The sequence below is a fragment of the Melospiza melodia genome, chromosome 4 (assembly GCF_035770615.1).
Source record: "Melospiza melodia melodia isolate bMelMel2 chromosome 4, bMelMel2.pri, whole genome shotgun sequence".
Lineage (NCBI taxonomy): Eukaryota > Metazoa > Chordata > Aves > Passeriformes > Passerellidae > Melospiza > Melospiza melodia.
The window spans coordinates 82,766,189-82,791,122 of NC_086197.1; the positions used below are offsets into that span (position 1 = coordinate 82,766,189).

Here is a 24,934-nt window from a genome sequence, read left to right on the forward strand (position 1 = left end):
AATAGGATAATATGTTTGCTCAGGCTGAGCTTTGGATTTTGCAGAAGTGGACACATGGCTAGCCAAATGAATGAGCCTGTGGCAAACCTCATGCAAAAACATAAATGTCATCATTTTATTGGACAGCAGTCCAGGATTCAGGAAAGACTTACTGTGCTTGATCTATGCTTGTCTCTTCTCTAGAGCAAATTTTGGGTCATCATCCTCAATTTGTGTATATTTAAGTGGATTCCCCTTTAAAAGCATCCTGATGCTGCCAGAACAATAAGGGTAAACATGAAAAGCTTAAACATCCTCCAGATATATGCCAAAGAGATTAGAATTACAAAACAGAGGATGAGTAAAAGGCTCAGGCTAGAGGGCCTGTCATGAAGATCTTATTTACAAGGAAAGCACTTATTTTCCAGTATCTCTCAGTTCCTTCTTTTACACATTGATAAACAAAACAACATTTTTTTCAATGAGCACATACATCTTTGGCTACAGGATTTCTAGTACAATTAGAAGAGGAGATGTGATATCATTTGCTCAATTTTTTGAAGCCCTTTCCATCTACTTGCGTGTACTAGATGAATGAATAGATAATAGTGCCACTGCCTGAAGCACAGCTGGGTAGAAGTTGCAACAGATTGTCTAATTTCTAAGGGGTTGATTTAACCTTAAAAATATGGCTGTGGTTCTGCACTATACAAAACAGATGGGTTGTTTGTACAATTAGGCCTTAAGTGTTAAGTTCTCCCCTTGATTAAAATGCCCAAGACCTCTATTACCAACTATCAGTTAAGATGTGTGTGTCCAGTACAGGGAAGGATTTAACCCTGAGTGTTAAACAGTGTCTTTGTCACACAGCTGGGACAGAAGGGTAGCCAGCACACTGCACATTTCTGCCCCATGTTATTCCTGCTCTTAATTTGGGAAATCAAACCATTTATGGATCAGAACCAAATTCATTTTTATCAAAATCCCACATCTCCTCAAGGGCTTGACTCTGCTCCACCAGTGAACATGCCAGAATTTTTGGATTAAAAACTTTCCAAGTGATTTGTTATGTTTTCAATTCTCACACTCTTGTCTTTAAGACCAGGACATCTCAGGCAGTAATGGCCAGACATCAATGTCTTAGTGCAGGCATCTGCTCCTGAGCCTGCAAAGCTGGAGGCTGTACTGGGCACAGATGCACAGCTGTCCATATGTGTTTTGAAACTGTTCAGACACAATTATTGTAAACTTTGATTTAATCTGCTGCTTCTATTTTGAACTTGTCAGTGCTTTCTTTTAGATCTAGACCAACTGTTTCATTTTTTAATATCTAACCTTTAAAAATTAATTTCAGGACCAACAGAAGAGTACTGATGTATTCTTTGAAAACTGACGGTGTTTTACACCAAGGAGGTGCCAGTTCTTTTGGGATCCCAGTAAGAAAGGCACTGACACTCAGAGCTGACCAGATGATTTATTAAGTATAGAAACTGTAGAGGGGTGACAGCAATCTGAGTCCCATTTGAAGCTGAGAAGTGCAGCTGTTGCAGAGTCAGAGGAGCCCATCCTTTTGGGTCACAGCCCCACACGGCATTGCTGGGGCTGGGTTTGCCAGCTCAGGTTCACTGGCACTCCCAGGTACAGACTCATCCATCACTGACAGCTGGCAGGGCTGGAACCTAAACTCAGCTTGGAAGAGTCCCAGGGACAGGGCACTCCTGTTTGGGATACAGAATAAATGGGGTCAACTGATAAGGTGATTAAAAGATGCTTTATTACAAAATCAGTCTCATGGAAAGGTGAGACCGTAAGGTTGTTACATCCAAAACCATCACATTAGAAGCTGTACATCAGAAGCCATTTTAATTCTATTTACAATGCATTTTATAAATTTCTTATCCAATCAGCTACTTCCACAGAGCTCACTAGCATCTTCATAAACCAATTGTTAATTGCTACATTTGACACGATTCTGCTGCAATGTGTCTCTTTTTATGCAATCATGTAACTCTACAGAAACTTATTGCTCTATCTTCTACTTTTTACCAATTCTATAACAAGTTCTATTGTTACACTTTGTTTTCTACTATCTTGCTTAACATATTTGTTCACTTATGTGAGGCATGTTTCTACTTGCTTGGAACTTATTTCTGCTTAAACTACAAATCTTTATTCTTTGTCCCTGTTTCACTTTTCTGTTCTAAAGCATCAAGCCTCCTCCAAGGCCTTAGGTCAAACACTGTATCCACCTCTATCTCTGACCTTGTACATTCAAGGCCTTGGGAGCTCTCTGTGCCTGCATTTCCCACACACTCCAATACTCCTAGCTCAATAAAGGTATAGTTCCCAAAGAGGTGCATACAAATAACTATGGTTGAATACATATTGAATACATGAAAATTGGTTACCTGTGAATTTTTTATGTATACCTTAATCAGTTATGCTACAGTATAAAGTAGCTGTATGGTATCTATTAAAAAAAAATCTCTTTTCAATACAGTGCCTCCTCTGGGGCCTCTTGTCTATTTAAGCAATTTGTTATGCTTTTCATGAGCTTAAGTTTTTATTTGGTATTTGGTTTAAGTTTCAGATGAAAATTCTTTACCAAAGCTGAATTACCAAAAGCAGAATATATCACTGTCCCATTTTTCCATGTGTCAGTTCAATTATAATTGATTTCCAATTCTGATTTGCTTTGTTGCACGTGCTCTTGACAGGAGAATTTGGTACAGCTCTGTGCTTTCCTGACACATATTAGCCAATGACCTCGATATTTGAGATGAGGCTTGAGTACCTTTGCCATAGCCTCTAAGAAAAGAGTTCAGGATTCCCTGCCCCATCACATCACATCAGCTACCTCTTCACCCAGACTGAAAAGTAGGCCAGACATTCACATCTTTCTAGACCTTACAGCAGAGCTAAACGAGCTTTGAAAATTATTGCTATTTTTAAACTGCCTTGAAAAGCTTGCTGTGAAAAGGTACACTTAGAAGGTATCATTGTGGAATACCATCTTTGCCAGAAAGCATGATCTGAGTAGGTCTGGCACTTGGTGAATGACAAATACTGTAATTTTGCCAATTCTTTTTCCATACAGTTTTTAAAGGATAGAACCAATTTCCAGAAACTGGACCCAGAGGAATAAAACTCATTTAGAAATATAATTGTGAATTAGTTTAGTTAATCACTTCCAACAGACTGGAATAATATTCAAAATGATATTTATTTTCAAATCATATAGAGCAGAGCAGTCAACAGATTAGGATTTGCAAGGTACAATATCTGATCTATAGAACTGCCACTTTAGATATTTAAGGTTCACTCCTCATTCCTCATTGTTTCTTCATGTGTAACTTCTGACCTTTCCTAACCTTTCAAACAAAGCTTTTAAAGTTTTCTTTTCTGCTTCTATATCCTGCAAGAAGGACCCAAGCCACAGCATGTTGCTAAACAAATGCATTGACTGACCTGTAGGGAAAAAGCAATTCTTCACCCTTCTCCTTACTTTTAAAGTAAACCACTTTGGTTTATTCTCAACAAAACAGCAAGTAATGGAAGCAGCTGTTTTCCTTTAAGTCAAATGCAGTTTTCTGGGCAGTGAGACCTTACACATTTGTCACAGTTTAGGAATGGCAGTTCCCAGTTCAGTGCCTCCTCCAAGACTCTCCAAACCATGTCCTGCTCTCTCTCACTCCCCCATTTTCTCCTCTCCGTCCCCTGTAGCAGAATGGGGAAGAGAACTGGAGACACAAAAGGCAAAGGTCACAACTTGAGAGAAGAACAATTCACTGGAAACAGCAATTGAACAAGAAAATGAACAGTAACAGCAACAATACTAATGACAGAGGGTACAAGAAAACAAATTATGCACATGGAAAGAAATCTCTGATAGTAGACCAGAGGGCCTGCTCTGCCATGCTTACTCCACTGCAAGGAATCTCTTCTCCTCAGAAGAGAGTCCCTTTCCCCCACCCCTGGCAGTGATGTGAAGTGGTACAGAATAAACTCTGCATCCCAGCCACACCCACTCCAGGCTATAGCAAAAAATTACCCCTGTCTGACCAGAGCCAAGGCACCATGACACTGCAGGTACCAGGGCACCTCTGTGTGACAGGGCAGCATGCCTAGGTGGCCTGTGACAGCTCTGCATCCCTGGCTTATGTCAAACACAATCACTCCCATGTTTCCATTCTTACTAATGGGATTTTGCTCCTTTAGCATAGCAAGTATGTCAGGAAAAGCGCATCCTCCAGGATGGAGTAGCAAATGAATGTATGTCAGTGACAGCATTTAAGACAGCTGGGTGGTGAAAGCCCCCTACCCATCCCCTGTTAAAAATAAAGAGCCCCTTTGGTTAATACACACCCTGTCAGTGATTGATCATATTTGTCACTTCAAACACTGCTCAGAGGGGCTTGGAGTTGCTTAAGGCATCATCTGTAGACAGAAGAAGAAAAGAAATAAAATCTGTAATTAAATCTGTTCCAGCAGCAGATTTCAGTTTCAGTTTTGCTGCTCTTTTAACCAAAACATTCAGGCAGCATTTATAAACTGCCATTACCCAGAGAATCCTTTCAGTGAAGTAACACCTCCATAATTGAAAACTATCTGATAGCTGGCCTTTGAGATTACAGCTGAATGCAGACTCAATTCTAATGGTGTAGCTTGTACAAAACTGTATTTTTTTGTGTCAGTTTAGCAGTGTCAGTCCACAGGCTGTGCACACACACAGAGTAGAATGTACAGAACAAAGTTATGCTTAAAGCTTTGTGCAACAGAACAGTTGATATAAAAACCCAAAACCAAAACCCAAAACCTTTTTCTTTGCTGGCAGGTCTTTCCCCATTCAGCATATATCCTTGTAAAAAATTCAAATTAAAACAAGTATCTACAAAATGTAAATTGATTCCCAGACCTTCACTAATTGATTCCCAGACCTTCACTCTGCTCTGCTTTGGGGACAAACAGTCCCAAACAACAGTTTCATGGAGATACCTCTGCAGGCATGTATCAGAGTTGCAGCAGAGAACAAGGAAAAACACATTGCAGCACATTGTTCTGGGGTGAAGTCCACCCATAGCTTTACCACAAATATGAATTCATTAATTGTAGTACAATGCTGCTCTACATTTTTAAGCACTTTGGAGCTGGTATTCCATCATCACATGCATGTTTTCCCAAACCATAGTTCTTAACTGGGGATTTCATGTATAGGAAATGCTGTGAACAGGAGCTGCAGCAAACTGTCTCATCAAGATTCTCTATCACTTCTTGGTTTTACTACTATCCTCTGGAAATTTGTCTGTTTCCTCCAAAAAAAATCAGAATCCTCTTTTTGTTTCTAATTCCTAACATTCACTGCATACTTGAAATAATGTTTGAAGCAAATTCTTATTTGGATTTTTTTTCTCTCCTCCACTGAGTAACATTTTTGCAGTGGTCCCATTTCACCTGAAGAACTTGAACATAAATTTACTTAATTTTTTTCACAACGCCATTTAAATATTTGGCATTGCCCTATATGGTAGTACCCCAGTTCCTGCCAGTTTTACATCTTAATGCAATGGCTTGGCCAAAAAGTGACCTAATCTGTATAAATTCTTGTGATCTAAAATACTGGTATTGAAAAGCTAAGCACTCATCCCTGTTAAGACAATAAACTCTCTTCCTTCTGTTGCAAACCTCAGCTTGTATCCTCTGGGCTCCACTGCCCTTCTTACAGTCCCACTTCCTGCAGCTCAGTAGGGGAAGGATTAGCATCAAGCTAAGCATTTCAAAGCCTGGTCTGTAAATCTCTGGGTAACTGCAAAAGCTGATGAGAAAGTTCAATCACTGCTGAACAGCAGGTCACCTACCAGAAATGCCTCCTTGCTTCTGCAATATGTTACTTATTTACATTCTGTCTTTTCAGCTGGAGTTTCCAGAGTATGACATGTCCAAGAGCTTAACTCAATTTGGAAAGACTTCCAAAGTCCGTAAGTTTTAAATTCCCTTAAAACACAGAATTCAAGGAGCCCAACTACACAGGCACCCTAAAAACACTATTACAAGTCTATTTTCTTTTTTTCCCTGACATTTTTTCTTTTTAATTACAATTTTATCACTTTTTTTGCACTCGTCCATAATTGGAACAATTAATAGGTTCATGTTCCTTTATTGGTCTAGTTCTATTTTCCCTCACAGTTCCTCCTTTTATATTCAGATATTCTTCCCCCTTGATGATGTTGGCTGTGTGTGATGTACTTCACATTCCATGCCTATTTTCCCTTTCTAGTAGGAAGGAGATATTTTGATTCAGTTTTCCTATATGCTGGAATGTATGTGGAGGAAGAAAGATGTGAAACCAGCAAGACATGCCTGGAGTTTTCACTGGTTCTCAGTATACCAGTATTAACTTAATCTACTGTTGGTTCAGATTTTGAGTGTATTAAAATATATATTTCAGTAATATAAAAACTATTAGAGTAGACATTTGAAATTTTATTAATATTTTAAAAACTGAAATCACACACCTGGTCAAGAAACTCGCCGAAGGAAATAAGACTTTTACTAGTAAACAATGGCTAAAACTCACTGCTGCTTGAGATGCTCACCTTCCAGAAACCAGAGCCTGCAGGTGCTGCACGTCCAGGACACAACAATCTCAGGATTTCACCCACCAGTCACACACTCACAGCTCTCAGCACTGACCAGCACAGGTAACTAAGGTCCAAATCTCCAAATCTTTCAGTGACTTCCACTGCTCCATACAAAGGCCACCAATGAGAGCCATTTTTAAATGTCTGTCCAGTAATTCCTTTCTATACAGTGATCCTTAATGTGAACAAATGTAGTTATTACTTTATTTCTACACATTATATTTAGAAACAGAAATATGTACATTTTAATCCAACAAACCATTCATGTTGGATGAAGGCTACTGATGACAAAGTTTTCATAGTTATGAAATTGAAATAAAAGTCAAATACAAGAAAAACGTCATTATTTGGAAAAATCTTTATTAAACATTTTAATACAATATTCAATAGTAAAAAAATAATGTCATGCATTTGTAGAGTTTTAGGCAGGGATCTCAGATAAGGCATGTGGTGAAATTGATTTATTTTACACTAAAGTTCAAAACATCTTTTTATTTATTCCTTTATGAAGACATGTTTAGAAAAAATGTACAATATCAATATCTTTCACAATTGTTAACAAAAATCTAAAAACAGAAATTAATGTTTTCACACCCTATATAAATAAAGGCAAAGAAGATTCCCTTCAATTTACCTCCTAACTTGTGAAAACATTTGGGTATGGCCAGTGTCCAAAGTTTTATACTATTCATTTGTTTTAATTACTTTCTGTTTATGCAATTATACAAAAATTCAAGAAAACATTCCTAAGTCAGCAGACTGATAAACTGCCGGATCAATTCCAAAATATATTTATTTTTTAGAAATTTTTAAAGGAAATATGCACTCACCACTTTTAGTATTGGTTTTCCCTATATACAGATCAATAAAGACCAATATACTGGCTTATGACATATAAACCCAGTGTAATTTTTACAGAACAAGAAAATTACCAGAGGATATATGATGGAATTTTAAGACAAATTGCATAATCTATTAAACAGCCCTCAAAAATGAAAAAAATAAAATGTCATCTACTATCAAAATAATGATCTACTTACAAATGTTGCATCTTGCTTCTGAAATTCTTTAAAAACAGCTGCTGTAAATACTAAGTAATTTTGCTCTTATGGAAAGCATTTGATTTGACAGGGATTTCTACATTAATTATCCTTAGAGAATCATGTCCTGAACTTGTCCTAGAGACTTCTGAATGCAAAGTAAAACCACCACATAGTTTTCTATTCCAGCAGAATTTTCAATCCATGATAGCACCAGATCAGTTCTGTATCTCCAAATTTAGGCACACAATCTGACTATGTAAGATGGAAAGGCAGATCAAGCCTTTGAAAACACAGATCCAGCTAACAAACATGCTGACAACTTTGATACCCAACAAGGCCACCCCAGAATCATTACCATCTACCAAATATCAATACTCATTTTGCAATTTTACACTACCTTACCTTCATGATTGACTTTAATTTTAGTGATAATCACTCCATGGCCATGTTCACAACCCCATCAGAATCTACAGTAACTGGTACATGCAGCAGTTACCTGAGTGTTACTAACAGGAGGAGTTTGTCCAAATGTACACATCAGTACAAAATCAAAGGATTCTCTAAAAACCAATCTCCCTGTCAAACTGAGAACAGTAATACTGGCTTGCACAAAGTAGTCCTGAGTTTACTGAAGAGCTCTGTATCTCTGCCTCTGGTGATGCAATTTAATACAAAAATGAACACACAGCATCATCCTGACTACATTTTTTGGAGTAAAACTCACAAATTTAGAGTAATCTCATCATTGCCTTTTTGAAGGATAGATGGAAAGTAGATTGCTTCCATCAACCTCAGCCAAGCAGCGTCCAGTGAAAAGCTTAACACCTCCACTTGCCCTTAGATCACAAAGTCGTGTGCCAGGAAAATGGCAAACATATCAAAGTATAATTCCCATTCCCATTCATACATAAACAAAAAATTCACAAAAACAAGTTGAATTCCTAAGAACAGAACAAAGATAATTTTTTTAAATACAGTCTCTGATCCCAGCCCCCCACAGAAACTAAGTCTTAGTGGATTTTTTCCAATCAGCAACACATGACTATACAACATCTTCAGCAACTGTGGTGTCAAAAATTTGGTAACAAACTTGATTTTTCATTGCGTCTCTGACATTATAGGATTTGATGAAGCATTCCAGCCATGGCAAGTCACCTACCAACAAAATCCAAATTACTGTTCAATATTCATTTCTTATTTTTATAGAAGGCAAGTATAACTTGAGCGAGATACTAACTAAGATATCCAAATGTATACAATAGTTAATATAAAGAAAAATTGTTAACTTGGAAATTCCAATTGGTATATTTTAAGTTTCCCAAAAGACCTGAAATGGTGTTCAGTGACAGTCTTCCAAGACTTGTCCTCCCTGCACCAGCACTCCACAAAACACTTGGACCCAGTAGTCATGCCACAGTATAGAATACATATATGTAAAGACTTTCCAACAATTAAATTTCACCTCCATGTGTCTCAATGAGAAAATCCTTCACAATCTTTATTACAGAACAACTATTTTAAGTACAGCAAAGACTCCAGGGTGATTGTAGTGGTCACTGACAGCCATGTACTTGGAGCATGCTCTGAAGGATGGAGCTGCATCACACACCCATCTACCTTGGACATGTGTAATTTAGGCAGACCTACTTTCTGCCACAACACATGCACTGCACAAAAATCTCTGTAAATGGATTTGGAATAAGCATTGCTCAATTTCCATGGATATTTCCCATTGCAAGGGATGCTTTAAGTCAGCATCAAAAGCAGGATATCACCCAAAGAATGTGCTTTGGGAAAATGGAATTTCCATTTTCCCTAACATGCTGTGACATTCAGTACGAGGGTGTTCTGGTTAACTTCCATATGAATACAGATGGCATGTTAGTGGCTGAACAGGCATGGCTGTACTCATACACCACTGCATGCTACATGTGAATTTAATGACCCATTTATTTTCTTTCTCAAAGGTAGAGTTAATATGAAAGACGTGCTTCAGAACAAATTAACATGAACCCTGCTTTCAGGCTCCAGCATTTTCCTGTATTGAGTTTTGTCTGTGCCTAAACTGAATTCTGTGAATTTTCATATGCAGTAGCAGATTGAAAGACTGCTTTCCTTCCCACCCCCCTTTAAAATAACAGCAAACTGACCTAATTTTCTTCCTGGAGGACAGAGTGCATTCATGGTCATCTGCATCTTTTGCTGAAGAAAATTACTAGTTAAGATTTCAGAGGCAGGAATTTGGAAAAACTTCTCCTGAAAGAGAACAGAAGAATATGAGGTATTGAAAGACCTGTAAAAAATCATTAGTTAGAACCTTGATTGCATGTTCTTTAAGGAATTTAAAATCAGGTAACACAATAGAAGAATAGTATTATTTCAAAAATCTGTTTAGATCAGAAAAAACCCAAGCTATCTGAAAAAAATTAATGTTCTTTTTTTCAGTACCCCTGAGTATTTAGGGACTACAGCCACCCGGAAAGCACATATGTCAGTCTCTATACATAACTGGCAGATATTCCTCATGATCCTCCACAACCAGGCAGTATCAGACAATGTTAGGGCCAGAGAGGATGGCCAGTTCCCCTCAACAGTCCCTCATATCCTGAGAGGAACAAAATCACTTGAAAACAAGGGGCACGGCAACCTGGCTTTATATTTGTGGAATTCTCTTAGTGTGAGTTTCATTTGCTGGCAGTTTTAGAAACTATGGAAAAAAGGCTTATACTGTGGGGTAAACTTCTAAATGGAGACAGAAAATAATAAATAGAACTTAAAAATGTTAAATAAACATTTTCTGTGTATGTTTAAACTACATACATTAAGCATGACTGAAAAAACTCTAAGTTTATTCTTTTCAAGTTTGTTACCTGATTTGGGATCTCTAAAGGTTCATACTCTCATAACTTCTCATAGTGAGCTAAGGTTTTTAGCAGTAATTTCTCATTATTGTTAAAAGATACAAATACAGAATAATCTGCCTCTGTATAATTTTTGTGTGACATGTTTAATGGCAATGATCAGAAGCTAGTGGATAATCTAGCAGCAAAAATGACACAGATAACTTTATCTTCTCTTCTCTCTCTTCAGTCTTCTTCTGACTATAGAACTTTTTCATTTTCTTCTTTCACTGACTTTTCCTGTAAGGAGGGGAGGAAAGAAAAGCACTGTGTTCCTATGGAAGCACAACTGGAAGCTAATGTAAAGCTGCACTTCAAAGCAGCCCAGCCCCTTCTCAAGTGGTGCTGAAGCACTGGAGTTTAGGCTTGGAAACTCTTGCCTTGTCTTTGAAGTACCACCAGCAGGAATGCGAGCAGCTGGCACTTCAGAAACTGTAGGTATTTTCCTGCAGCTAAACTGTAGTACTGAGCAGTATCTGCTAAGAAAGTGAGCCACCCTGAAATAAAAAATTTTGGAATTCTGCATCAAGAGATGGTTTAAATCTTTTCCCCCAACTTCAATTTGCAAGAATTGAAGGAAATAAAAAGGAAAAAGGACAGTAGAAGGAAAAGATGACTGGCTGAAATGGGGATTGTAGTCTTTGATCTCTTAAAACACCATGCATTTTAAAAAAGAACACATTTTTTCCTGATATTATTTTTACTTACAGTATTAAAATTAAACAAGGAGGAGCATGCTCTTTAAAGTTCCAGTCAAAGTAATTTAATATAATGGTGGAACATGTGCAGATATATACACATTAAACAACAGCACTGTGCAGAAAAAAGTCCCACTAAATTCTTTTTCTGTCCCATTTCGTCACCCCCACATTGCCATAACAGGAAAACCATCCAGTCTTCAGCGTCTCAGGTAGCAGGAACGGGCGTAAGTTGCTTCAGAGAAAACTGAAGATAGGTTAATTCTAAGATTAGTAAAATAATTGAATAAACTACTTCTGAAATCCAAGATAAATATCTGTACAGATATAGCTGCCTAGGGAAAGAGAGCATCCTTACCTCATGATCATGTGAAACAAAAAAATCAAGGATTACTTAATGGAGAGATTCTATTGAGAGTTAAAAAAGAGGCAATGAGATTTTAAACTGACACAGAAGTTAGCTACATAAATCCTGAAACATTCCTACCATTCACACAGCATTCAGGCTGCATAAGTTAACATTGCCAGTAAAAGAGGAATCCAGCCACAGGAATATACAAAAGTTTATGGAAATACAAAATAATCTATCTTCAAGCTTCAGTTTTGTCTTTATGCTTTAACATTCTATACTCTGTACAGTATTAGCTTATAATATTGTAATTATTCCCAAAAAACACTGCAGGTAACATAGAATGAGTATTTGTGCATATACATTTGCCATTTTAAAAACAAATAAAATCCAAACTCTCATCATCTGTAGAGTCTACCTTTACCTAGATTTACTTACATCATCAAAAAGGTATGCATTTAGTGATCCTGTTTCATCAACCAGTGTAAACTTCATAATAAAAACATACTGGAGCAGTTCAATACCTAAAACTGAAGAAAATAAATTGTTATTTCTCTTAGAGGATATGCAAGGCAAACTGTAACAGCTCAGGCTGATAATATCCCTTTTTTAATAGTACCTGACTTTAAATACTGTCATTAGAAGTATAAATTAACAGACCAAAACATAGAGGCTCTGCTGTCTGACAGTAAAATGTCATTTGTCTCTTGGGGTCACACTGTAATTTTCCTAGAAACACTTTAATAGATGAGCCTATAAAAACACAAAGATTTTTAAGTACTATTCACCATGCTAGTGAATAAAAAAGCTAATATTTGCTTAGATCTTAGATCCAACCTTAGTAGGATCCTCCTTTCCTGTGTTCTTTTATCCAAGGAAGATTAAAGGAGAGGTGTTCCTAATTCGGTGGTAATAAGAATTTCACCTGAAAATGATCTTCTGAGGAAACCAGTTTATTTGATATGATGTAAAAAAAAAAAAAAAGCTACCAGGAAAAAACTTTGCTGGCAGGTCTGAAAGTATTCTTGCTCTGCATCAGTTTTTTCTGGCTACACCTACTTGAACTGATCTGACTGACTTGCAGGTTTATAATTTAGCCTCAAAACACAGCTGATAGAAGAAAAACGTACATAAAACAGTGTAACTGTCAGGAAGCATTAATAAATATCGTTTTCATTTTGAGAATTAAATCTCAAGCTCTGTCTCAGAGATATTACTTAAATATTACTTCACAATTATTTAACAGGATACAATTATGAAAGTCTATTTAAGAAAATCACTGTATTGCTCAAATAGTTTTATTCTTTTAGAAAGTGTTTACCAACTTATATACTGCTAGATATTCCAACTTAATATGTTAGAACATGAATTTATAAATATGCAAATATTTCTTTTTCTTAATGCGTTGTGAAGTTCTAAACTCCATTCCCATCATTTTAACACGCTGACTGCATATAGCAACACAAGGAACACATGAAGCACAGAATACACATAACTGTTGTGGAATAATTCCTTTCATTTGAGTATTATTTCTTGCAGACTCTTTGGAACATGACGTTTACAGAAGATAAGTCTAACTTGCATGAGTCATTAAATAAGACTGTCTTTTGTTCAGGTCAGAAAAACAGTATCTACAAAAGGAAAAGCAAGATTAACTTCAAGGACTACAAGAAGGTAGAGTTTAAAGGTAACATCTACAATCAAAAATTCCTGACTTATGCACTAACATAAGTGTTACTACTGATACCAATGGCAGAAGAAACTAGTCAACATTAAAATCTTTTAATTCATACTGCAATAGTTCCAAAAGTAACAATGTTATTTCAACTGGTATAAGGGGAATGAATTTTACAGCTCAATATTCAACATGACCATAATTGCATACTTTCTGTACAAAACTGCAACCCAGAACTGCAAATCAAACCATTTGACATCAACACTTCAGAATCAAGGCACAAAAGTATTTCAGGGCAGTATCATATCAGCTAACCTTGTGCTATTTCAGTTGGCTCCCATGATGGCTGCTGTTCTGCTGAAATGGAACTTAGATTCTTCATAGGCTTTGGAGTTGAACACTGCTTGCACCTAGCATTTAAAACAAGATATTGAGACTAACCAAACACTGATGTATTTGTAATAGAAAACACCCAAAACTCTGCACAGAAAAAAACTAAAACACTGATTTTCTTACACTGTGGAAGTACAGAAGTATTTCTATTGCTGCTTGAAGTAACTATTTTACCAGACACCTCAGCTTTAGAGCACAACAAAACTCTCAATGCTGTTTTTGAACTATTCATGAGGAGAAATAGATCTGGAAGACTACTTCAGTGATTAGACAGGAATTGAACTGTACATCAAGGCTGAGAGAGTTGTTCAGCCTGGAAAACAGAGGGCTCTGGGCAGACCCTACTGCAGCCTCTCCATATATAAAAGGAGTTTATGAGAAAGACAGAGACTTTTAACCTGGGCTGTAGTGAAGAACAAGGAGCAACATTTTTAAACTGAAAGAGGGCAGATGTAGATTGTGCAGAAAGAAGAACCACTTCACAAAGAAGGAGCTGAGGCACTGGACCAGGCTGTCCAGTGTGACGGTGTTCACAGGGGTCTGAGGATGAGGGAAGAGACGAGGATCTGACTCCCATGTTTCAGAAGGGTTGATTTATTATTTTATGATATATATTACATTAAAACTATACTAAAAGAATAGAAGAAAGGATTTAATCAGAAGGCTAGCTAAGAATAGAATAGGAAAGAATGATAACAAAAGCTTCTGTCTCAGACAGAGAGTCTGAGCCAGCTGACTGTGACTGGCCATTAATCAAAAACAACAACATGGGCCAATCACAGATCCACCTGCTGCATTCCACAGCAGCAGATAATCAATGCTTACGTGTTGTTCCTGAGGTCTCTCAGCTTCTCAGGAGGAAAAATCCTAAGGAAAGGATTTTTTATAAAAAATGTCTGCGACAGTCCAGAAAATCTGTGGATTCCCTATATCTGGAAATGTCCAAGATGAGACTGGATGGAGCTGAGCAACCTGGCGTAGTGCAAGGTGTCCGTGCCCAAGGCAGGGGGTTGGATTGATGAGAGGTTCCTTTCAACCCAAACCATTCTATGATTCTAAGATCACAACACTGCTAAACATATGCTCATGTGCCACTACTTCTCACTTTGTAAAAATAGTAATGAATCTGAACTTTAGCACACATTACAGAGTTACAGGAAAAATTTGGCTTTGCCTATGCTGAGAATATTAACTAAGAGTTGCTAAAACAATCTATTTTATTCCTGGTGTATTTACATCAATTATTATAAAATTACATGTGACACAGAAAGCTAATGCTCCAAGTGGGTGGAAATATTGAAGAACTGTTTTCAAAGGTGCTCCCATTTACCTCAAGGAATGAAATCACAGAACAAAACTATTTGTCCCAAATTAAGCTTCCGTATTAATATATTACAGTTAGAGCTTGAAATATACATTTATTATATTTTAGAATTATATGCAAAGCATGTTATAAAAATCAATAAAACTACTTTTGCTTAAGTGATATAAAGTCAAGTCACTTTTTTCTTTAAAAAATCCACTCAAACTCCAACAAACTAACTTAACTGTGAATTTTGCTTTTTATGTTCAGTGTGTCTGGGTTTATTTTTATGTATAAATGAATATACATGCAAATGCACACACATATAATTCATTCCACCATACAAAATCCTTTCTAGACTTTGCTAAGTATATGCCACTGATACAAACATGCATGAAACATAGTTCTGAAATGTCAGCATATTTGTGAGGTACCTTCTTAAATATCTTATAAACCATTTACTTTTATAGTCCAACCATCTGCAAAGGTCTGAACAAGGTCTGAAGGTGAGTTGTGTATAGCTGGGGAATTATATGAATGTGAATTATGAAAGTAAAAGCAGAAATACTTTGTATTAGTGAGGATCTTATCCCAGTAGGAGTATCCATATACTGCCTTTATTTAAAAAAAAAGCAATATCTGTAAAGGTCAAAACTATATATGACAGAGAGAAACAATTATCTGTATTTATTTTATGGATAGCCCCTTATGGAAAACTTTAAGGTTCACAGGAAACATGGAATATTTCTGCACAGAAATGTTTTTACTGCCTGCAGACCTAGCATAGTGCCCCACTGCCTGAGCTGCTGAGAGAGAAGACTCTGTAGTTTACACAGAGGAGATTGGTATTTCTGAGCTCAGTAGCTGCCTGCTGCTGGGCACTGGGGGAACACACTGCTGACAGCTCTCACTGAGCAGGAACATGGCATTGCATGGCAGATCACACAGACCAGACCCAGGTGTGGGTACTGTACTCCACAGCTTTGGAACTGTGGAATTCAGAAACCTGTTCAAGTCATCTCTACAGTAAATGACAGCCACCAACAGGTAAGGCACTTTGCAGTGCTGTGGATCACAGTAAGTTACAAATGGTAAGGAAATGCTGTCCAAAATTCCTTATTGCTCCCAAACCTCAAGCTTTCCCAACACTAAGAGAGAGAATGGGTTGTAGACGGACAGGCTATTTCAATATTATCTGTTATATTGCATACATATAGATATGTATCTATATGTATATATACACATATACATAACCCCTCAGTTTTAAAAACAACATATGTTTTGACTTCAGTCTAAGTGAGACCAGAAAACAGAAGATCTGGACTAGAAAGGTATTTAGGTACTTTGCACTCCATGTGTGTTTCCATTTCTACAGCACACTGCCCTGCCCACGCACCACAGACAAGACTGAAACTGGAGTGCTGTGCAGGATTTATAGATCAAGAGCCAAACTGCTGTCAGTCCTTTGATATCAGGTATCAGATAAGGCATTTCATCCCTGATGTCAGTACTGTGGATCATGCTATGTATTTCACAGAGAATCTTTGGGTGAATTATCTCTTCAAGCACTGCAGTCTGAATTACTGAATAAAATGCTATCTATTACTTGAACTAGTGAAATATCAACAAATACTTTTAACCTACCCATAATATTTTACATTCCCTTTTAGGAGAAAAGGAGCTGAAAGATCCAGTAATTCAAGATCATCTTCTGTGGATCTCACAGGAATAACGCATTTGAATCTTTTTGTAAGCTTCCAGATTTCTTTTAGTGTTCCACCTATTAAAAACAAAAAAAAACATGGTTTCTTAAACAGTAGTCAGAAATAAATTTAACAACTTACTCAGCTGATTTCAGGGCCTTCAATAATAATTGATATCCACTACCAAAAACTCAAAAAAAGAGTCCAATACCTTCTCACTTTTACTCAACAGCAGACTCAATTAAGAAACAAAGACATTTATCAAAGCAGATGTCTTAATATCTTCCTCATACCTAACACTATAACCAAGAGGTTGTACTTAGTTAATATCACTTTCATATAATTACTCCTATGATTTCACTAGCCATTTCCTCAGAAAAAAATCAAAGCAACCAAACTGACCTTTTATATGCACATATCCATACACAGACCTACTTAGTTGCTGACACTTTAATATCTGAAAATAGATTTATGAAGTTGTATTGCTCAGCTGTTCTAGGAAAATAGAGAAGAAATAGATTTTTTTTTCAGAAAGAAAAGGTTATACTGAAGTTAGTTGGGAACATGTCAGAAATAAAGTAGCTACCAGAACTAATTTATTAAAGAAAAAAGCAGAAAACAGAAGGGGTTTTGTCATTGACCCTCACACAAAGGACCTGACTTACATTTGCTTATTCACATCACTACTTGAGCACAATTGCAGACTTTGTTTTGAACTCTGAATGGTGCTATATGCAATTTATTATTTTTATTATATAAAAATTCCTCAATAGCATTCTTGTTAAATTGCTTTGTTTAAAAGTCAGTGGCTATTTCTCTTTCCTGAGGAAATCTGATAAAAACCACACCAAACCAAAAAAAAAATACTCTCAGAGAAGCTCGATTAATCTGAAACAACACTGACATCCAGAGGCTGACAAATTTAATTGGAGGCTTGTATTACCAGAAGCCTTTCAAAACTTTCTACATCAATACTAAAAATAGGCTTGTTTAGAAGACTTGGCAAGTTTTTAAATCAGAACTGAAAAACAAGTACAGATAGCAAAAAAAAAAAACCACCCCATATTCAGATGTTAATTTTAGCATAATCAACAATAAACAGTATTGGCACAGTTTTAAAACAGACAGAAGCAGCTTATAAGACCTTTACCAACTGCAATCTCCTGCTTGCACAACAGTAACTTATAGTTCCAGCTCAGTTTTTCTTTTCTTTGGAGATACCTTTATGATCGTCTTTACTTACACTGAATACGACTTCAACACATCTTTATTTTATACGTACACAAAGTAGACACAGCACTGTAAGAATTGGTGTATTTGCAATTTACCTTCTACCATTATCAAGGTGTCTTCAGGATGTTGAAGCATTTCATCATGCTTCACGAAATGGATGGCTATTTCCCTCTGTTTCTGCTCTTGTGTAGTCCAGGTTACAGATTCATACCAGGATGTATTGTGCAATTCTGGGTTTGGGGCAGTACCAGCAGAGTCGTGTAAAATGAAGTCAAAGTCATCTCTATCTGGAACTTCTTGCCTAAAACCATTTCCAAATTGAGTAAGTATGTCCTAACAGCTTCTCCTTAGCCAATCTACTAACAGGGATGACAGTACTCCAAATAAATATTAAAATATAGTCATGAGAGTCAAAGGACATACAGGAAAAATTTCCTCATTGTTTTACCAGTTTAAACATTAAGAGCTGTATAGTATATTATGACTTTCCATGTTAATAAATATGCTAAGTAATATGCTAACTTACCTAGGAGCAGAGGCAGCCTAGTGGCTACATCCCACACAAATGAAAATCCATGGAAAACCAAATCTATCAGCTTTATGTGATTTCAGCTGGGCCTTAAAAGGGCCACAAACAACATACCACACCATTAGAGTGTAAAGACTATATAAACTTATATAATTTCAAGTTTTATGTTTTAGTCTGTTCGACTTTGCATAAACTCAGGGAGAAATAAACAGGACAGGACAAGGATAGCTTCACCTAAGTACTATCAAGGGAAAATCTGCAGCTCTGTACCACACAGTTTCTATCCTGTCCTGCTGGAGTGCACCATTCGTGCATTTCCACCTGTCATACACAGAGAAGCAATAATGCAAGCCATCCAAATTACACAAGTTGTGTGATTTTCCTGATATTTTTGGATCCAGAAAAGATGCCTTGTCTGGAAGACATGCTTTAGTCAATGGTATTTCATTAATTCATTTGGAAACTATTCTACCTCTTTGCATATCCTATTTTAAAACTGTAATAATGAAACACTTAAGATACTTCTATACAACTGTGGTATGGAAAAAACTGTACTGCTGCATTTGCAAATAAAGAAAAATTGTTGTTTTGAAAGCACTCAAAGGATTCTGTAAATGGAACTTATCTGATGATTTAAAAATTTCCTACTTATTATCAGTGAGTTTCAAATCTTTGCACAAAATGATATAAATTTACATTCAGCTTATCTTACACAAAAGTTGAAAACACATTGGAAATCTAGGCATCCCAAAATACACAGAGCAATTCCTAGTTACTAATACTGTACAAAACACTTACAAAGAGTTGCATTTGGAACAATGAAGTTTAACAGACTGATGGAGCTTTTGGGGTTTGTAAGTTCTCAGCTTTGCTCTAATGCGATACTGCTGAGGAGCTGTGCTGCTTGTTATGGTTTTCAGTTCTGTGTTACTCAAATCCTGATGATCTGTTAATACTGCAAAACAATACATAGAGAGATGAAAAAACACCACACATAGTGTTAATCACCATAATATCTGTAATACTGGAAATGGCAATTGCAGATATGCACTTCTCTTTATTTCCAACTTTTCTTTCCTTCCCAGCTGCAGGTTCAGTTTTATCAACAGAACTTGTTATTACAGTCAGTAGAATAAACCATATCAGGCTGTGAGAGCATGGTGTACTTCAGGGTACAGAAACACAACAGGTACAAAAACCAAATTTAAGTAGAATATTCAAATATGCTCTATTCCTTTAAAACAAATAAACCCAGTATAACATACAAGTATTTATGCTCTTGGAATATTTACTCTTAGAATAGCCTTCCTATTATAACCTTTAAGATAATGTTTCAAAACTACTTTTGTTCTTCAGCAAAATTAAAATTCACCTTATGTTCAAAATGCTACCTACCTGTAACAGATAACTGCTGACATCTCTGTAAGTGCAATTCAAGATCTAAAATAAAGAAGAATTGCCTAATTATTTTCCTTCCTTCTTTTCTTTTTTGTCATACAAAAATGGACATATGGACACATACAAACAGGTAGGTACATAGATAGACAGGTAGATACACACAAAACCAAAAGCTGAACAAATGAAAATCCCAATAATGTATGAAAACAATACAACCACAAACAAACAAAAAAAAAGCAGCAAAAGTAAGCAGGACACATACACTGCATATCAAGAGTTAATGTATTAGAGGGGAAGTTAGCATATACATTAAATAGCAATGCTTATCAAAGTGAACACTTTTCAGAAGTATACTGTGAATGATCTGCTGACATAAATTGTATTAATCCCCTGTGATCCTTCTGGGCAAGAACATAAATACATTATTCTAAGACCATTACAGACTGCCTGGTCCCCCCTCTGAACAACCTCTATTACACACAGTGAGTGCAGTAAAAAGGCATACAATTTTTTCTAAATTTTCATTTATGGACTGGACATGAGGCATTTATTTATTAACTTCTGTATCCTTTTAGAAATGTCTTATGTTTTTATGTTAATAATAGCTGAGAAACACAGATTTTTAAAAGCTCGAAGCAAAGATACAGACTATGTCAAACCATCTTTAGAGTTCAATTCCTTTTTAGTTATTCTTTTCCTGGGCTAAAATACCATTCAGAAAATAATATGGGGTCTGTAGAACCGTCTATAAGATATCACTGTTCCGTGGAAGTGCACCTTACACTTCTGCCACTGACACAACTTTCCATCCAACAGCTTAAGAAGGGCTCCTCAACAGGCAGCTCTTTAGCAGCATTTTCAGTGCCTGTCTCTGCAGAATTTCCCTTTAGAGGGAAGCACTTACATAACTCTACTTTGTGATCTAATATAGTATGATTAAGAACGCTGTGTTTAAAAATTTATTCACTAACTCCAACAAAAGTATCTTTCCATGTAATATGAAATGCTTGTGCTGGAAGACAAGAAAGAGTAACGTTAATTTCCAGTCTAATAAACGGAAGGAATTCTCTAGGGCTTTGAATGTGAAAGTAGCATTACACACATAGAGAAGCAGTAACTGTGACCTTATCTTGACCACAGATATATATCAGAAGAAAGAGCAAATCAGCTTTCAGTTGCTCTTACCTGTAACATTGCCAAAAGTGCTGTCTATGTCCATTGAACAGCTTTCCATATTCTGACTGTCTGTCAGAGTAACAGATTCTAGGAATCTAACGATAAATGGCAAAACATTTTACAATCTAGAGGAATCTTTTATATATCATCGCACACATATTTTTATGGGATTACATAGACACTTACATGAAACCTATTTATATACACAGGTATAATGCTCAGACATAAATGTTCCAGCAGAGACATAAAACTCAACTGAACCAGAATTTTCAGAAGATGATATTAATGATGCAGACAAGACACTTTCCAAATCACTTCTGGAACACTAAACACAAAATAGTGCCAAAAGAAATATGTACTACTAGAAACAGAATTCCTGATAATGGAATATGGACTTGGTTACTTAGCCTTTCCTAAGGAAGAAAAAAGTTTGTAATGTTTAGAAGCTGGGGCAGATCACTCAGCAGGACTCAAGGATTTTATGCAGGCAGAAAATTAGAAGTGCCAAAATCTGACTAGAACTTAATATGGCTACTGCTGTTCGAGCCAACAAAAATAGCTTCTCCAAATATATCATCAACAAAAGAAGGGCTAAGGAGAATCTCCATCCTATATTGGATGTGGGGGGAAACAGTGACAAAGGAAAAGGCCAATGTACTTCATGCCTTCCTTACCTTCATCTTAATAATAAGACCAATTATTCTCTAAGTATCCAGATTCCTGAGCTGGGAGACAGAGAAGGGGAGCAGAATGAAGTCTCCATAATCTAAGAGGAAATGGTCACTGATCTGCTACACCACTTACACAGGTTTAGAGGGCTGGGATCCACCCATGGATACTGAGGGAGCTGGCATAAGTGCTCAAAAAGCCACTTTCTATTATTTATCAGCACTCCTGGGTAAGTGAGGAGGTCCCAGTAGAATGCAGATGGTTATCTACAAGAAGGGTAAGAGGGGCTATCCAGGGAACTACAGGCCTGTCAGCCTGAGCTCAGTGCTGGAGGTCATGGAGCAGATGACCCTGTGTGCCATCATGCAGCACATGAAGGACACCCAGGCGATCAGACACAGCCAGCAAGGGTTTATGAGACACGTCCTGCTTGACCGATTTCATCTCCTTTTATGACAAACTGACCTGCTTAGTGGATGAGGACACAGCTCTGCATGTAGTTTACCTGACCTTAGTAAAGCCTTTGACACTGTTTCCCACAGTATTCTCCTGCAGAAACTGGCTGTCATGGCTGGGACAGGTGCACATTTGCTGGGTACAAAACTGGCTGGATGGCTAGGCCCAGAGAGTGGTGGAGTTACCTCCAGCTGGTGGCAACTCACAAATGGTGTTCCCCAGGGCTCAGTACCAGTGCCAGCTCTGTTTAGTATCTACAGCAATGATGAGGACAAGGTGACTGAGGGCACAGCACCATCAGTGAGTTTGCAGGTGACCCCAAGTCGAGCAGAAGTAGATCTGTTGGACTGTGGGTAAGCTCTGCAGAGCACTCTGGACAGGCTGGACTGACGGCCAAGGCCAAGTGTATGAGGTTGAACAAGGTGAAATACACTGGGGTCACAACAACCCCAGGCAGAGCTACAGGCTGGGACAGAGTGGCTGCAAAGAGGCTCAGCCAAAAAGGACCTGGTGAAGGGGTTGGAGTACAAGTCCTGTGAGGAGCAGCTGAGGGAGCTGGGATGGTTTAGCTTGGAGGAGAGGAAGCTCAGGGGGGACCTTAACACTGATCTCTACAACAAGGGGACAGGAAGTTGTGTTGAGGTAGGGTCAGCCTCTTATCCCAGGTGACAGAAGGAGAGCAAATGGCTTCAAGTTGTGCCTGAGGAGGCTTACATTAAATATCAAGAAAAATTTCTTCACAGAAAGTGCTGTTAAGCACTGGAAAAAGCAGCTCAGGCAAGAGTCATCACCCCTGAAGGTGTTTTAAAGTCATGCAGATGTGGCACGTAAGAGACATGGTTAAGAGACATGTACAAGTGTGGCACTTGGACAAGGCTTACATTTGGACTTGATGATCTTAAAGATGTTTTTCAGCCTAAATGATTATGATTCCTTATAAGACAGTTTAGTAAAGAATGTAAATTATCTGCTTCATTGTGAACATCTCTTTAAGTCTCACCATTTTCAAGTAGCACATATGCACAGGTTAAAATGTGCATAATTAGACTAATTAAAACTGAAATCTTGATCTTGACTGTATTTTAATTTGAAAAAACTGTGTTTATTTTCTATCCCTCCAAATACTTCTCATCTTAATGGTGCTAAAGACATATTCTGAGTTTTGAGTTTCTGATTCTTAGAAACATTTACAATTCTAAACTGTACAGCTGTTACATTAGCCTAGAGTTTTCAAGAATGATCTAGAGAAAACCAAACATCTACACATACTACTTACTCTTTTAGTTCCTTAACATCTGGGTTACTTTCTGGCAAGACCCCTATTCCTCGACCATAACAGGTGCCACCATGAAGATGAAATTCCATACATGAGACATCTTCATTGTCAGAGCTTGCTTCTTTTGCATGAATACTGTAAATTCTCAGAAAACTTCCAATCTGAAAGGAAAAGAAAAACCCACTTTGATAACACAAAGTTAGTTATTTACATGGAAAATTCTAGTGCTCATGAAGCTTCTTCCTTGTTTTAACTGAACCACAGAAGAGCTGAAGCTGGCAGCGACCTCTGGTGATTACCTTGTTCAACTCTTGTGCACAAAGCAGATCTGTTTGTTTTGCTTTATCAGGAAACATTACTGGCAGCAAAGGGTGATTCAGAACCAGAATAAGCCTTCCTAATAAATCTAATTCTCAAACACACTTCAGAAGACAGACCAAACGAGTGAATACATTTCTTTCCCAAGGGCACAATTTGCCTTCTATATTCCCAACACAGCTTGGCAGAGACTGACATCCTGTGATTTGTCCTGGGAATGATGACATTTAGCAATTGACCTCCTGCTCATCATTGTGCATGGCTTACTATGTTTACATGTACATACAAACATATCTGCTTATCAGATTTCTCCATCATATCTTACATTACAGATAATATAGCACCAGGAAAAAAGACAATATGTGTTAGAAAATGAAAGATCTTGGAATTTTTCCTATCTCTGTTAGATCTCCTCAGGCTCATGGATAATATGCTTCTTGTTTTGCTTACAATGATTTTGTGTTTTCTGAAAGAGCTTTGTCAAATTACACAAATGGACTTAGGCTAACTTATACCAGCACCTATTAAAAAGAAAGTTATGGAGTGGTGAACACTGAACACATCTTTATAAGTTTGGTTTTATCTCAAAATACCACTCCCATTATCACCCAAAGAAAACTCAAACACTCAACTAAACAACCAAAACCAAGCCCAGTATTCTAAAGGCAGATAAAATGAAAACTCAATTACACAGTTACCAAATATTTTTTAATATAATCTGAGATCCAGATAATAGCTGGGAAGCTACACATGCTCAACAACCTGGTTTTATATTAATCCTAAACATCTTTTAAACAGCCTGATAGAAATGACAAATTATTTTAAATTTACTTCAATTAAAATTAATATTACAGCAGTCAATTTATTAAGTCATATTTCAGCTTGAGATCCAACTTTAACCAGTGGAAATGGAAAAAGTATTCCTATTTGATTGCATTGGTCATGCCATACTCAGCCCTTTTAAACACATGTATATATGCATAAAAGCAGATTGAGCAGCAACCTGTGTCTAGAACCCTCCTCTTTATCAAGGAACAAACTATGACTACATAATGCTGGTTTCAAACTGCTCTTTTGAACAATAATCACACATGAAAAAGGCAGCATATTTTCCAATTAAGGCAGCAGGGACATAAAAAGTGCACTTCATCCTGCACCTATTTTCCTTCTGGCATGGAGCTCTTACCAGACTTTTAAT

General features: G+C 37.1%; 1 protein-coding gene across 3 annotated transcripts in view; it reads right to left on the bottom strand.

Moving 5' to 3' along the window:
• Positions 1-3,489: 3,489 nt before the first annotated feature.
• The window catches only part of POT1 (protection of telomeres 1), a 63,828-nt gene continuing 42,383 nt past the window's right edge, over positions 3,490-24,934 (bottom strand). For 2 of the 3 annotated variants that reach the window (XM_063155390.1, XM_063155392.1), the window contains 10 exons: positions 23,419-23,579; positions 21,027-21,112; positions 19,839-19,883; positions 19,242-19,398; positions 18,010-18,215; positions 16,623-16,758; positions 13,598-13,692; positions 12,046-12,137; positions 9,811-9,916; positions 6,958-8,815 (listed from right to left, as the gene is read on the bottom strand). In XM_063155390.1, the coding sequence (XP_063011460.1) occupies positions 8,703-8,815; positions 9,811-9,916; positions 12,046-12,137; positions 13,598-13,692; positions 16,623-16,758; positions 18,010-18,215; positions 19,242-19,398; positions 19,839-19,883; positions 21,027-21,112; positions 23,419-23,579 (1,197 nt within the window). In that variant the 3' untranslated portion in view covers positions 6,958-8,702. Of the gene's footprint in view, positions 3,720-4,344; positions 4,417-6,957; positions 8,816-9,810; positions 9,917-12,045; positions 12,138-13,597; positions 13,693-16,622; positions 16,759-18,009; positions 18,216-19,241; positions 19,399-19,838; positions 19,884-21,026; positions 21,113-23,418; positions 23,580-24,934 lie in introns of those variants that run through there. The other variant, XM_063155391.1, reaches the window with a different exon arrangement.